At 41.6% G+C, this 16,746-nt stretch overlaps 1 protein-coding gene across 3 annotated transcripts in view; it reads right to left on the bottom strand.

Annotated features, from left to right (window-relative positions):
- LOC122993537 (ephrin type-B receptor 1-B) overlaps nt 1–16,746 on the bottom strand; it is a 163,150-nt gene that overhangs the window by 77,898 nt on the left and 68,506 nt on the right. For all 3 annotated transcript variants that reach the window (XM_044367785.1, XM_044367784.1, XM_044367786.1), the window contains exon 3: nt 10,384–11,065. In XM_044367785.1, the coding sequence (XP_044223720.1) occupies nt 10,384–11,065 (682 nt within the window). The remainder of the gene's footprint in view (nt 1–10,383; nt 11,066–16,746) is intronic.

The raw sequence follows: 16,746 nt of genomic DNA on the forward strand, positions 1-16,746 counted from the left end.
CCAAAGGGTCTTATTATGCTTTGCGCTGGCTCCGACACAAAGGCAGCATCTCTGTATCTCGGCCCATCCAGCTCCCCCAGAGAACATTCTAGACACAGCAAATCCATTTGTTTGTCAGCTTTTGCCTCTATTCGGACTTGGTCTAATCAGATATCATTCTCTTTGAGAAGCATACCACTGTGCAGTCTGGCCTAGCACTACAGTAACGCTGGCCCAGCACTGAGATACCATCTCTGCTCTTTCAGAGAAGACTTTTGTGTACAGACACTGCGCATAAACATCATAAAACAGTGTTAGAGGGCGAGTTATAATGGTATCTCTCTGTACATCCAATTATTATCTATCTAATGATGAGGTCATTACTTCAATAAAAGTATTTCCCCTTCCATATTATTCACATATTATTCGCCAGTTACAGAAATGCCATGTACAGTAGTTAGATGTAGTAGGGGACTATATACTGCCCCTTTAAAAGGTGTTGTCCAAATTGTTGGATATTGAATTGGCTGAGGATTATTGGGATGTTATTAACAGCAAAATATGCCTTGGGGATAACTGTCAATTGAGTAAAGGGAACATAACATCCTGTTTTTAAAAGCAGTCATTTAATCCAATCCTTGCAGCACAGCACAGATGAAAACTGAGTGCAGACTGCATATCTCGACTGTGCACGGAATTGACTGCTTTTAAAGAATGAGAGAGATGGACGCAGAGAACTTGGCACTGATAGCGCACCTATATACTATAGAAGATAGTAGAATGATGCATATCTATTAACTGCACAATTTGACTCACAAAATAACCTAAGTCCTCTTGTCAGTGATACAAGTCCTTGTCTGTGGAAGCCATTTCTGAAATTTTAAGTCTGCTCAAAAACAGAAGAGAACAAGGAGGAATAGTATACCAAAGATAGGGGCTATCAGTTCTAATAGGTAGCAAAATGTTTTAGTCAGTCATCAGATTTCATATACTGTTTGAGTTGGGTTTCATATATCATTCAAGCTACTACAACCGATTGCAAAGGTTACCTCTTTAAACACAAATCATGAACTGCACTGAGTCTGTTTTACGATGCTGCTTTAATTAGTGAGGAATGTAATGTCAGGATTGCTCAAAATCTAGTTTGACAGTATCATGTAAACAGTATCATGTTTTGACATGTAATATAAGTATGTGCCCAACCTTCTGTCTAGCATTGTTACATTATGTCCTATTCAATGTCTAGAAACTATGGCACACAACAAAAGCAATCAGTCCAACCTCCTGTTAAGAGATACCGTCCACTGCAACACGTAGGCAGCACTCAACCTGTTGACACAGACTCTGTTCCCACTCAGCACACAGTGGAAGCATAATGGGCGTGTGATGGGTTTTCATCACAAAATGCAGCCAAAAGAGAGGCTGTCTGAGAGGTTAGCAGGCTTGATTAGACTCTATAAAACCGCACATACTTTGAAGATTTCATTTAAGTCGGGTTGCACCAGCCGATGAGGAAACGCTAAGCTCTCACCTCTTTTAAACTGCACACGCACACATAGAAATAAGCAGGGAAACATATTCATACTGTATGAAGCTCTACACAGATCTGACTTCATGTCTGGCTATGCTAATGCCAGTGTGGGAGAAAAAGCTGCAGCCCCCCAGCCAGTGTGGGAACTCAGTAAACAAATGGAGCACAAAGCACAAAGTGCTCAAAGAGAGGATTACCAAGTCGCTCCCTTTCTCTTTTTGTTTTTCTCCTTTTGTCTCACTCCCCCCCCCCCCCCCCATACACACACATACATATATAGATAGAAACACACTCCCCTCTTCTCCCCAATCTTGCTCTCAAAATTCAATATTCACAAAATGTCTTCTCTGGTGGGCGTTGTCGGAAGTCTGCAATCGCAGGGGGTCCTTGGCATGAGGAGTCACAAACAAAGCCAAGATCAATAATTTGTCACAGAGATGTGTCTTCCAGATTGAGCTTCATAGGCTCTTCCTGTCTGTCAGTCTGAAAAGAGATGTTTCCTCTGGTTTCTGTAGAACCACATGCCCTGACCCTGAAAAGTACAGGCTGTGTTTACTGTCAACGAAAACATGCAATTACATGTGCACAATGACATAGTGTGCTGTGGATTATGGGAGTTGTCTAATTGCCGGATAATTGCATATTGTGAAGGTTTTGAGGTTGTGTTTGATATGACCTGCCCGGTTATACAGAGCCGAGTTGTTTTAGGATAATGCACGGTGTCATAACATAGATTACACAGACATAATTCTTCACGTATGTTTAATCATGGATACTTAAGGAGCACTTAAAATGGAACTGTAATGCTGTTTGCTTCAAGTATGGGGGGAATTATGCCATGATTAGATTATGAAATTGGACACACAAAGTTCAGCTGGAGGATGGAAATTGTGTTTGTGTACATGTGTACATGTTTATGTGTGTGTGGACTGTTTACAGGCCTCCCACAAAAGAGAACAAACATCAACACAAAGCATGGAAGAAATGCATTTTTGATTTATAGGATACGCCTATTGCAAAAACCAATCTGTTCGTGTTGACTGTATTGTGAGCAGGTTCAATCAGTCCATCTACCGGTAACTGTAATCTGCACCTCTTCAACTACTATTAAAAGCACAGGCTTGTAATGTAGAGACTCCATGAAAGAGACTAACAAATTTACTCTCTTTGTCAGTTGAATTTTGTACAGATAACAGTAAATGGTCCATTTATTATACAAAAAAACTTTTTTTTCTCTCAATTACACACACAGTTTTGGTTTTGTTTGCTCAAATTTTGAGATATCTGTCTCTGACATTACCGTTGCTGTCACAATGCAATGTAACTTTGTTTCTGGTGCTTACAGCATCATAAATGACATTCAAAAAATTCAACATCTCTTCACCAAAAATAGTGTCTTTATTATTCTTTCACAGACAAATCCACAGACCTCACTGTCAACAGGTTTCAGAACTACTTTCAACAAAATCAGACAGAAATATCACTAAAATGGCCAAAAAAAACCCCAAATTATCTGCAATTCTGCATGGCTAGATACCACTAGATGTATTTTTGTAATTTTGATGAACTGACCTTTTAATCTGCTCCTAGAGTAGAAAAGTCGGACCTTTTTCCGACCTGATTAACCAACACATTCCTCTTGGTTGCTTTGTCGACTAGTTCTTATTGCATGTGGCTCAAGGAATGTGACAGGAGGTGTATTGGCCCTACCATAATTGCAATTCAATTCTAATTAGATCCTCAGTCCACAAGTTCCACAACATAACCTTGACTAATCCACATCTATCTCCGTGCTGATAACCTCCAGGAAGGCATGAGACAATTTCCTAGAATTGAAATGTGTCCCTTTGCCGTCAAACAAAACAGGCCTGGCTGTTTTATTAGCAGAACAGTGAATATTGATGGACACTGATGCGGAGAGAGGGAGAGTCAACAAATGAGGTTTGGGGGGGGGGGGTTTGGGGGGGGAATTTGTGCTTTCTCAACTGGGGGGGGGGGGGGGGGGGGGGGGCACTCTGTGGAGAGGCTCGCCACGTCTCCTCATTACTGCCTGCTGGAGGATACTCCAGAGGGGAAGAGTGAGAAGAAAGAAAGGGTGACTTGTGCGGGCAGAAAGTATACAGAGAATGAAAATAGTTTTCTACATGCTGTCCAAATTGAAGTTTCTCTTGACATTTAACTTTTGGTCCCATTTGAAGACAACAACACAGCATTATTGATGATGTCTTCATTGTGTACTTAATTGTGCAGTCATAATTTAAAAGCTTAAGGTAAGGGATTTGATTGATTGAGGTCACTGCTGGTGTGAGAGGGTGAAGTAGAGCCCCTCATAGCGCCGGGCTTTTGTGTTTTGCCAGTGAGGGTGACATAGGCAAATTAAGCAGAGCCACAGCCATCTGCTGAGCGTAAGGAGTCTTTTATGTCCCACTGTGTCCCTGTGTCTGTTACTGGCCTCAACACCCAATGTCCATCACTCAAACAGGAGAAGAGAGGAGAGGAGAGGAGAGGAGAGGAGAGGAGAGGAGAGGAGAGGAGAGGAGAGGAGAGGAGAGGAGAGGACTGAAAAGAAGACTGAGACTGAAGTAGAGGAGAAGTAGAGGAAAAGCACAGAAAAGGGTTTGGCGAGGAAGATTGGAGATGTCAGGTCAAAGTGGAGCCTTTTTGAAAAAGTTCCTCTGCAGCAACTGAGGGAAAGAAGACCAAGTGAGAGATGACAATGAAAGGCTAGGGAAAAAAAAAAACCTCAGCCACCAAATACATGGCCTGAAAGGGACTGAAGGTTAGAGAACCAGACAAAAAAAAAATATATCCAATGAAAGGAAAGACAGATAGAGTGAAAAATAATAGGGGTAGGAGTATGTGTCCCTCCATGGGGGATAAGAACAGCTCTGTGTGTGGTGGGTATTTCCATTATGTGTGAACAAAATCTCTGGATTCCCCTCGCATCATTAGGGACTGACTCTGTCGTTGCAGTGAGAGCAGCGCATCTGTGTTTGGGGTCATTACAAACACTCTGTTTGGGCCTTAAATTCAAAGAGTCTTTGTTTGGGTCACACTCTTTCACCACTGCTCTCTGCCATCCCCCTATTCAGCCCATTGAGAGCCATGGAAACAAGAAGTCTTTCAGTCTCTGCTCTTTCTTATAGCTTTTCTCTGTCTCTTCCTCCCACCACTCCATTTTTGTCTTCATCACACTGGTTCTCACTGCCATAGGACTAATAGGAACAGGAAGAGTCAGACGCTTACTTAATTGGCCTTCAAGGTGACTTAGTAGATGTCAGCGTGTGTGTTTGTGAGTGTGTGTTGGTGGGTACACATGGATGCTTCTCGGCAAATGAAGTAAACTCTGTGGAACGGAAGTAGACAAGGCCAAATGGGCTGGAATTGGCTCTAATAGCTTACTGGGCCTTTGTGGGTCCTGTCTGCCAGATCCTTTACACTCAGATAAGACATATAAAGAAGAAATCAAAGCCTCACTAGAGCAGAAAACTGTAAGACCAAAAGTTTAGCGTAAACATCCTCCAAGCCAAACTTTAAAGCTTTGAGTAAATGAAAATGTCTGGGGAGTTTCAGTGCTTGTATGTGTTTCAGGTATGATTTGAAATAGTTATCATCTTATCTTTGTTCGATACTCTTATCTCTCTAATATGGAGAAATAAGCCAGCTGGTTGCCATCCATGACAATGAACTCTATAGGGGTATATATTGGGGTTTATAAGCTTTTAGGCTAGGGTTAATAATGTGATAAATGTGCCTGGAACACTACATTTAACACTTTTAAAATGCACACATGGAAGAACTCATACTTTCTCTGAGCTTATGCCCAAGATGTGTGTTTATGTGTGCGTCGGTGCGCGTGTATGCTCGTGCCCCATGATGGCAGCCATTAGACAGGAGTAAGGCAGCCATGATGAATCGGCACTTAGCCCAGGGAAGCGCACTTGCTCAATGGGCTGTGAATCTCCCGCTGCCACTGTCAGCCTGCAGAATGTTAAATAAAGTTATTTGAATATTTGTAATATTAATGTGCCAGCGTGTCAAAAGCCTGCTGGAGCCTAACGGTGAGAGAAAATATGAGGGCATTCATATTGCTGTGTAGGCCTATAGGACTGCTCTGGTGAGGAATTACGTAAATACTCAACTAAATAAATACATAATAATGAGCAGTGTATTGGATTATAGATGGATGGCTGGATGGGATAGAATAGAATTCCATGAATAAGTAACCAGATGATATAATAGATAGCGATATTAGACATTAAGTTTCTGTTTCACTCGTATCCAATTCACGTCTTATACAATCAATAGCTGAAATAATCCCAATGCCCTTACTATCCCCTGGCCCAATCCGAGTCCATGTGGGTGAGGAGACTGAGAGAAGCTACAGTATGTGCTTTGCATCGGAATGACCCACAGAAGGGGGGTGGGAGAGAAGCAATAAGCTTGGTTAACATGCATGGTTAACCAACTACAAAAGAAGACAAAATATAGTAGAAGGCCTCATAAAATAAGACTGCCAGTTTTATAGACTCCAAGCGTGCGTTTATCAGCTCAAAGGAAATTCTGTTCCCCAAAGGAAAAAGCTAAATGAAGAACAAACAGTTCAAAGTTTTGAATTGCTCTTCAGAGTATGTAATTTAGCCCTGTTTACTCTTTACGCCACATCATTCACTTTTAAGAGTTTAAACGTCAGAATAATTAGCTTACCGGGGGAGTTTTAATCACTTAATGTATTAGAATACAATAAACATTAAAGTGATCAATGAGTATTATCAGATTATTAAAAAAAAAAACAGAGATGGATGTGGAGCAAAACTAATCAAGTTCATTCTATCAATCACTCAGCTGGAGACCACGACGACAACGAGAGGGTTCAAGTAAAACCATCAAATCAGTCCTTACATACTCGAGCCGAGCAGGACACACACACAAGACAAGCTTTGCGCTGGTGGAGGTAGTGGGGTGCTATTTGGAGTGTCTCCGCTCGATTTAACAGGGAGGTGATAAAATATTTAGCAGATTGCTTACATAGCCAAGGGGGAGAGAGAGAGGGAGAAAGGGAGAAAGAGGGAGAGAAAGAGAGAGAGAGAGAGAAGGGGGGGATACCCAAATGGCTTGTGTGGGAGCTGGGGAGCTGGTAATGAGGATGGCATGCTGGCATCATCGTTACAGAGCACAACAACTCTACATGGTCTCCCTGCCCAACTGACAGCAGGCCGCACGCGCACACACCACGCTACCTGTCACTAATTAAAACATATAGATTAGAGAAAGTGCAATCAGGTACAGAGAGGCTCTCTTACACACACACACACACACACACACTGCCACGACACCCAAACTGACACATGTTGGAACATGCACACACACACACACACACAAGCACACCCTGTAGCAATTAGGCCTATTTTCACAGTCATAACAAATGACACACAAATTAAACGAGTAAAGAAATGATTAATTTGTCATTTAAAAACTGTGTTTGTCATCTTTCATAGTGTTTGCCTTTCACTTTAAAGACATAAATATATCAAAAACATGGATTACCACACGGATTACCACACTTCAGTATGTCTGGGACTGACAACTGTATGGTTTGTTATGCCAGGTGAAAACTGACAGTGATATATGCTACAGTAGACTGAATTTGTTTTCTTCTGTCATTTTATGTCCAAATGTTAATGTGCATGACACTCAATACTGTCTCAAACAGCTGAGACTGATTATTTTGCCATTAGCTGGGTTAAGCCCATTTAAATAAATGTTTATTTTCTATGTTTAACAATTAAACAAAATGTATTATTATACATAAATTCACCCAATGGACAAATTTTACATATTTATGTGGGTAACTAGGTGGGTGTTCTGTAGGCAAACAGTGCTTTCTAAGCTATTTTCTCTTACATATTATTAATACAATATATTATAACAGAGTATCAGATTGTTAAGCATCTCTCGAAACGTCTTTTTTTTTTGGATACCCCGCTGTGCCTTTAACCACCACAGTGCCTTCCCTTGCCCGTGTAATACTTCTCCTTCTCATGTTGTTCTCAATGAGGGAAATCATTTCAGCATGAAACTGCGTGCTCTCATATTCTTTTTGTTCCTGTTCCTGTTACTTCATCTCTAATGGGCAATTACTTCAGACCCAATGCTGAGGCCATGTTATTGCACCAACCCCCAATTGATTGGTTGCCCATAGTACTCAGCAGCTTCCACAAGCACTTTAAGGTTAGATTTCCCTGTTTAAATAATGGATTACAAGCCCATGAAAAGAGACCGTGTGGAAAATAAAAGGTTGCGATTGCTCTTATTGGAGGGGCCTTTCAGCGGAGATGAGAGGAGAACAGATTCCATACGAGTCTCCAGAGAGTAAGCTAGTTATGAGAGATAGAAAAGGCAAGATCATCTCTTTTTCTCTATCTCTCTAACTCTTTTTTTCTCTAAACAAGTATGCAAGTTCACATATGTGTCCTGAGGCTTAAGGTCAACCTACACAAGAGTTTATAGTGTTATACGACTATAACTACAGACTCCACAGGCTATTTTCACGACTCCCAGAATGCTACATTTCCATCGGAGAGAGGCAGAGAGAATGAAGTAGAGCTGTCAAACTTAACACAGCAGGAAGTCTACTTACTGTGGGTATTTAGAGAAGGAAGTCAAGGGGATTGTGGGAATTAGTGGAAATATACGTCTCCTCTGTTCAAAGAGTCTTTGTAGTTCAGTTCCTACTGGGGGACTGTGTGTATGTATGTGCTTGTGTATGCTTGTGGTGTTTAGAGCAGTGCCAGTGCCCCCCACTAACACAAGCCACAACAAGCCTCCTACTCAGGGACACCTTAGGCTCCAATGACTGTGCTGTGAGCATGTATGAGGTTGAAGTAAATAAAAGAGGGAAAAAAGAAAATGCTATAGAGAAAAGATGGACAGGAAAAGAGACATGAATCAGCATCAATGGAGTTTGCAGGACAAATAAAAAATTGTCCATTAAATTCAGCAGGTTCGTCAGGCAAGGTTATTTGCTCATTTGCTATAGAATTCCTGTATTGAACTTTGCTTTACATGTTTAACCTTCAAACAACATATTTCACATACACTAATGACTAGCTCTGCTGAGATACAACCACAGAGTACAACTAGTTTAAAGGGAGCCACATACAATCAACTGTCAATTCAATAATGTGTGTTATCATGATATCTTAGAAGAATCTTCATGGAAACATCATCTGGGTTTCAGTCATATTTCAAACTGAAATTTATTGCACCTGACAGAAAATGTTGTACAAGAAAGTAGGAACAAAGGCGTACATTTATTAGAGACAAATTGATTAAACAAGCCAGGAAAAAGGGAAATATTAAATGAATGGGGTGACCTGAAGTCAGAATGGAGCACAGCTGCCTGAGGTCTATTTAAAAAAACAAAACAAAACAAGTACCTCTTTACAAAGTAGATGCATTATATTTCTCTCACTGTAGGGCCCTGTTATTCAGCTTACTTTTTCATCAGTTTGAAACTTTCTATTAGACATAATGATGCTGAGGTTGTTCAGTACATCACACCTATCATGTGTGTTTGAAAAATGAGAATGTACGATCACGATTCACAGCAGGGAAACAACAGAAAATCATTATTTCGCACATAATGTACTGAAATCATTTTCCGTAAATATGGGTTAGACAACAAAGTTCTTTTTCAAATATGTAAATTAAATGTACCTTGAACTGTGAAATGTGAAATGTTAATAATCATAGAAATAAAATCATGTAAAATGAAATGATGTGTGAATAATGTAAAACAGAGTTGGGGATGAGATGATGAGAAAATTAGATGTGATATACAAACTCACAGTATTTCCTTAAAGTCTGTGTTGACATGAGCTGACTAAAGACTACAAACTTCTGCCTTGTCATTTTCAGTTGAAAGTCATTCCGCCTCAGTCAAGGACTGCATGTGTGGGTATGGGTGTGTGTATATGTAAGTGTGTGGGTGTGTTTTGCTTAGGACATCGAGCAATTTGAGAAGGATACAGTAGACACAGTCACACACAGTGCGCTTTGTAGATATGTGGCACTCTCGTATCTGTTTATTGATCAGAGCAGATGTGCGTCAATCAATCTTATCTGGGCTCCACACACTCTCCAGCTAACCTCCAGAGGCAGGCCAACCAATACTGCGCCACACTGAGAGCCCCAAGCCACTCGTATTATCGTCAGACACCTTGAGCAAATTTTCTCTTTGAATGTGTGTGTGTGTGTGTGTGTGTGGAAGTATGTGAATGTGTGAGAATAACAGGGTGCAGAACGTAAAGGTGCATTAGAGGACAGACAGAAAGAGAAAGTGACAGCTTGAACCCAAAACCCAGATTAACCTCATCTTTATGTACGTGTTATTATCTATTCCTCAGAACTTAGTCCTCCGCACATCATACTGAGGCAGAATCAAACCTCTTGCCATCTGTAAAGTAGGCTGCACAGAAGGCTGGCATTCGCTACAGCTTAAGAATCAATGCTAATGTGCCTTTCTAGTACGCTGGAGGTGGATATGATCAAGGAAGAAGTGTGGCACATCATGCTCAGCAAAACGCATGAAACACAATCAATTCATCCCTTTCAATGATGCGGAAAATCTGTGATCCAAGGTGCGCTGATGCCTTGTTATACGCAAGCCTAAAATAGAACAAATTCCTGTCGCCTGTCTATGATGAAGCGATTTGTTCTATTATGAGTAGTCCATCATTTAAAATGAGAGTGAGTGATGAAAAGCAAAGAACTTGTAAGAAGGGTGCTGGCAACTGGCAGACGTAATACTATAACATGGTAAAAATAAGATCCTTATATGACAAATATATCTAGTTCTATTTATTACTCACCTCGGCATACGTTGCCATTGTCAGGTTCAAACCCAGCCTTGCATGTGCAGCTGCCGATAGGAACCATCCACTCTCCGTCTCCGTTGCAGTAGAGCTTTATTGGGACGTCAACTTCCTCTGAATTAGGAATGCAGATCCCTCGGGCAATGACCAGGGAGGTGCTTTCAGCTCCTGTCATGGTCTCTGGAAAGATTGCAAAGTTCTGGACCACACTCGGGCACTTCTTATAAAAGACCCTGACTGACAGCAAAGACATGCAGGCACCATAGTCCTGAAAGGCCAGGTAGAAGCCATTTTTAGACAGTGGACCAAAGCTCCGCACCTCTGTGTTGACCTTCATCAGGCGTCCTCCAAAGTCCACCTGTGAGAAGCTTTCATCAGCAGCTATGGTGTCCACCTTAAGGTAAGGGGCCTCCATCCAGAAGGCGGTGCCTTTGGTGGCAATAACAGCATCAGTTTCATAGTAGTAGAGATTAAAAGTCTCCTTGCAGGAGCCAGGGACGTTGGGGATGGAGCTGCAGTCGCGCACAGTGAATCGAATCTCCACGTAGATGCGCTGTGCTCCACGCCGATCAATGAAGGTGGTGAGGAGCCAGTTGTTTTGACTGGGCTCGAAGACATTACACACCTGGTAGGTCCTGATGGTGTTGAGGTTTTCATCATAGCCACTCACCTCCTCCCACTACAGAAAGAGAAAGAGAGAGAAGAGGGAGAGGAGAGTGCACATGGTTGATTAGTAATCATTAGTAATAAAGCCACGGTGCCTTTTCATTTTCTGATACAGCATGCTAATATTGGCTGAGCTACAGAGACTTGGTACACATATCAGTAATCTCCCTCAGGCACTAAATTTGAGCTTACTTCCTGGATTAACAGAAAAGAATCAGCCAGCCAAGTGGTAGCTTCATCCACTGAGAATACACAAACGCCCTTCTTTTCTGAATCATAAACATTTTTTTTAAGTGCAGCAACAGCAAAAATACCACTTTTCCGTCTTGTTCTCTAAATATGCTCAAAATCTGTAGTATGTGTGCTGCCACTGTATAAGCACAAACCCAGTAATTACTTTGGATGTGCTGCTATTTGCCATCCATGTCGAGCGTGGCTATGCACTCAGTTGACGAATTATAAAATATGGTGTGTAACAAATTCAAGATTATGCACTATTGAATTACAATTAAACAGACGGAGACTACTACATGGCAGCCAAGAGACGGTCTAAGGGAAAGACATTTGAATGCAGGCTGAACTGAAATACACCGCAGGATGCTTCTTGCAGGTGTGACCCAGAAAGTATGTTGGATGAGCATCAGAGACCCCTTGGGGTATTAACTCAGAGCACCAAATCATGATGAAATTGTGCCATTTACATTTGGCAGGAATCACTGAGCATCGGGAGGAGAAATCACTGAAATAAAGAGATAGAGAAGCTTGCTTTCAGATTAACATTTTAGAATTAACTCTCCAACTGTGCAAAAGCTGGTCAAACTCAAAATGTTAGAGTCTACTGATATTCTAAATGCAACGTCTTTGAAAAGCTATTTTTATAAGGCATTTGTTATACTTTGGCATATAGTAAGTTACTTAAAGGCTGTATGGATTGAGACAGTCACATAAAAGCCCACTAACTTGAAATGGATATATTCTGGAGTAGAGAGGGTGATTTGAAACTGTTTTGAAATGTCTCTTCTTAGATCACTTCCCCTGTCTGTCTGTAATAATACCATTCTTTTTACTCCTACTAAGGCAGCATCTTCACTCACAGATTTATTTCTCCAACCCCCCCCCCCCCCAACAACACCAGTAATCCAAACAGCTGTAGGCGAGGAGGAGTTAATGAGGTCTATAGTGGAGTGAGTGGGCCTCCAGTCAGTTCATGTTTCTTGTGTGAATATATCTCCTGGTGTTTCCTCCTTCTTCTGACCTTTAAAGCCCCAGCTCCTCAATCAGGCCTAATGGAGAGTAGAAGACATCAACTCTCCACACACAACCCCAACAACGGGTCAAATGATGGAAAGGACTCAGAGATCTTGTTAGACGAGTCCATAAAATGATAAGAGACACGATATAGGTTTGTACGTGAGCCACCAAATTTGTCATTCAAAGAAACAAAAGAATAATGTCGATGATAAGAATATTTAGCCCAAGGGATACATGACAGTGTCTGGAGAAATAAGAAGGTTTGGGTTGGGTGAGGGCAAGGAGAGGGAGGGGGAGAAGACACGTGGAGAACAGTGACACTGCTGACATGATAAACGAGTTTACAGAAATCTGAGGTGCAAATTAAAGCCTTTTTTCACCGCTGCTCCCTCTGTGCCCACTCTGCTCTATACTCTTCTCCCCCTCTCCTCTCTTCCCCTTCTGCTCTCTTCTCTCGTCTCTGCTCTGTAATGACCATTCATCAGCATTACAGGAACCTGTCCCTTTCAGCACTGCCTGTTCATTAATACAGCCAGCCCTAGGCCCCTCTGCACCCGTCTGCTACAGTCTAGGAGGGGGTCCTCACCGCCCCTCGTCTAGCCAAATGACCACCATCTTTCACGCCAGAGAGAGGCCCGAGGCATCTACGATAATGCCCGTCTGAAATCTGTCCAGAAATTCATTGGTTCATATAATAATGAACTACAATTTTTTTTATTTCCTCTTTGGTAGATATTTTGTGTCACCATTGTGTCAAAGACGAACAAAAGTATTACAGGTGCATCAGTAACTAAGCCAACATCAAACTTTACAACAGTTTCCTCTTGTCTCCTCTTGTGTTTTCATCTGCTGTTTACGTCAGTGTGTTTGTGTGTGTGTGTGTGTGTGTGTGTGTGTGATCACAGAACATGCTGTTTATAATTTGATGGTTTACCGACCACATATTGATTTGCTGGGTGTTGTTTTGCTGCTGAAGAGCTTGTGGCTACACGCCACATTTCTGCTTCTGTAAGTCTAAAATATTTGATTACTCTGGGTATTAATATTGGTATCCATTCTTAAGCATCTGTATCATTTACCCTGTTCTAACAGCATTGAAATGCATGAGATACATGCATTTAAGAAGCAAGGACACCATCTACGTTAGCAGCACATACCCTACAATCACATCAATACCGAGGCTTGGTTTCCTCTTTCTATTTCTTTGCTCTTTCCCAGACCTTTTACATCATTTAAATCAAATCTATCTCCTGTACTACTCCGTGACATCTTTCTGACCTTGGCAGAGAAGAGAGAAAAGAGAAAGCATCATCACCTGTCACCTTACCGATAATGGAATTCCCTGGTCCTTGCATCCATTTCCTCTTCAAGGATTTGTGCATAAAATAACACTGTTAGTCCTGCACTGTGTATATTTAGTCCATGCATTATAGACCTAAGCATAGATGTTTGTTGCTGGCATGTATCATTCATATCGGCTCAAGGTGAACAAGGTGCGGAGGAGAGACAGGAATGTGATTATCTTTATACTCCCAACTGCATCTCCTCTTTTGTACTACCATACCACGTTTTCCCTTTTGCAGATCTTTCATAGGTACAAGTGACAAGAGAAAATGTTTTCTTTGTGGCAATCATGACCGAAACCATAGATGTGGATTATGTCTTCATGACACTGTAGTCATGGCTTGAATGTATGGTATATAAGCATGATCCACATCACTTAGAGTCTCACTTTTATGTGTCTCTATAAAGTCAACCCTTTCTCAATTTATTAAGCAATTGAACTCCAACTTTGTTGCTGATGAAACACCAGATAAATATTGAAAACCACTTTACACAACCCTCATTTTGACGCCAACCAAATGTACCTATTGGCTCCACTCTAATAGCTTTGCTTTTGCCAGTAATACAGAAAACACTCTTGCCTTGCCCCTGATTGTCAAGTGTGGCCATTGTGTGTGTCATTATGGCTGCTTTGTTTTATAGGCAGTAGCGAGGAGATGAAGGAGCTATGGATTCACAGAGCGCTTAATGTTTGTGTTAATGACCAGTCACAGCTAGCTGAGCTGGAGAGGAGAGGGCGGAGAAAAGAAAGAGACAGAGTGATAGGTAAAAGAAAAATACAGAGTGGAGAGAAATCAAGGAGACGAGAGGGAGAAGCCGGTAATATATTCAGGCTGATGTTCCCCTTCCCACAGCTTCAGCTCACTGCCATCAAGCCATCGATACTCTGCCCTCATAAAGGCCATTCATCACATTGATCTCCTGCCATTACCTTCAAAGGCTAAAATAACAAAGAGCAGCTCAGATGGCCAGTCTTGCTCTATAGAGGCCTACAACACCCAGCAGCGAACTAGGGACAAGCAGAGCTGCAGTCACAGGGCTGAGATGACTAACCTATCGGAGCATGGATGTAACACCTGTGGATAATAACAGGAGAAATGGGCTGGACTAATGAGTCATTTGGAGCAGGGACGGTGGGAACAGGACAGGCGCTACTGTACACATACTGCAAGATTTCAGTCAAGATTGATACTGATACAGCAAAAACTACAGATAATACTGTACGTCTAGTGTGAGAATAATACGATTGGTCATATTCATAGCCCCTTTTTTTACTGCAGGATTTCTTTCAGTAACCCTGGAACATTTTAGGAACATTTTTTTTAGGAGTTCAGGAACTTAACTTGCTGTTCAACTGAACAAAATTAGAACTTCATATGTTTCCTGTCCCCAAAAGTTCCTGTCCTGGGGGTTGTACTTTCTGATGGCCAAGGACCTACCAGGGCAGAGCCTGACTATTGCTGATTGGTCAGGCCTCAAGGCTGCCACAACTTGTGTACAGGAGTCATTCACACAGTAATCAGCAGTGGGTACTAATAGTATCAGTATTATAAATGGGAGTCAGGATGTGCATGGGCAGTTATAAAGGAGTAAATAAAGAACAACAATGACTGTGTTTTTGTCTTGACATAAATGAATTGTGTCTCTAGAAAAGCTGTTGCTTTCTGCTATGGGTATGATTTACCTATCGTCAGATGCTGTAGAAAAACAAAGAGAGATTGCAAAAAAGGACGTTTATTTCCTGATTTACTTCCTGTGTTTAGTTTCTGGTGCTCATTTTTCCTGGGACTATTTGGTGGAAAAGGGCCAGTGGTTGCCACAAAATGCAATTCAGGAATAAAATATGAGCAATACAACTTCTGTCCTGATGTACTGTAACTTACCCTAAATCATACAGACCAGCCAAAACACTTGGCAGCAATCTGGTTGTGGCTTGGGCTTAACTGCACATACATAAAGATGTGTCTTGACTACTTTTAGCTCATCATTCAACCTCAGTCAATTCACACGCGACAGAGGCTTGAGTACAGAAGCATCTATCGGGCTGATCTTTAACCTCCAGTCTGCTGTCTGATCCTCTCTGGAGTCACACTCACAAACTGCTTTTCAAATCAATCAGCGCCAGTTAATACAGCTACATGCTAAGACATACTGAACACAGATGGGTGATGAGCAGTTCACAGCATTTCCACATTTAAAGCTCCTCAGCCTACAAAAGGTCTACAAAATGCCACTGCAAATAGTAGATGAGTGTCTGACAACTGTTTCTTGAATGGCCGTCAAAACCCCCATTACTCAGGCCGACGATGGGCTTTTATAGCAGGACCCAAGGCAAGAGATGTATTAAATAGTAGAGAGCAATGGCCAAATGGAACTGCTTCACCGCCACCGTGTTCCCCTCACCTTTGTCCCTGTCTATGCTCTGCTGATGCAGTTTACAACTGACTTTTTGGCGCCCTTTTCAGTTGAAGTGCTCAACTTTGAGCTTACCCTTCAAAGGAATACAGTAAGTAGCAGAGGCTGCTTCATTTTTCATGTGTTCCCGAAAGGATTCAGGGTTCTTATATAGTGTTTCCGCTAACAGTATAGCTAGGGTGTTGTGTTTACATCTGTAACCTCAAGAGGAATGGCTGGCACATTTTAGAGCACTTTCTACCTAAGAGTTGTCCTGTTCATCTATCATTGCAGGACTAAAACGTGGGTGGAGGCAAACAGGAGATTGCTTTTCATACTACAGGATTAGGATGGACATTTCAATAATGAGCCTATTTGTTATTCATGACAACACAACACTGCACTGAGGCAGGGAAAGTATACCTTCATAGAATCCATTTTTTAATAATTAGGCATGAATAAATCAGCATTTAAAGAGCTGACTTTTGATAAAAGAGAGACGAAAAGAAAAAGGAATCGCACCCATGCAGGTGAAATTCACATTGACTGATTTGTAAAGGCCAAGGTCTCAGAAGGACAGTGGATTATAGCTGGACATGAAAAGCTGAAATAGGGATTGAACTCTTTATGCCCCTGCTGAAAGATGCTCTTCTCATTTTGCAAAGCTCACCACTGTCAGTAATCACAAGCCAGATAACTTTTTCT

This window comes from Thunnus albacares, chromosome 12, assembly GCF_914725855.1.
Source record: "Thunnus albacares chromosome 12, fThuAlb1.1, whole genome shotgun sequence".
NCBI classification, from domain to species: domain Eukaryota; kingdom Metazoa; phylum Chordata; class Actinopteri; order Scombriformes; family Scombridae; genus Thunnus; species Thunnus albacares.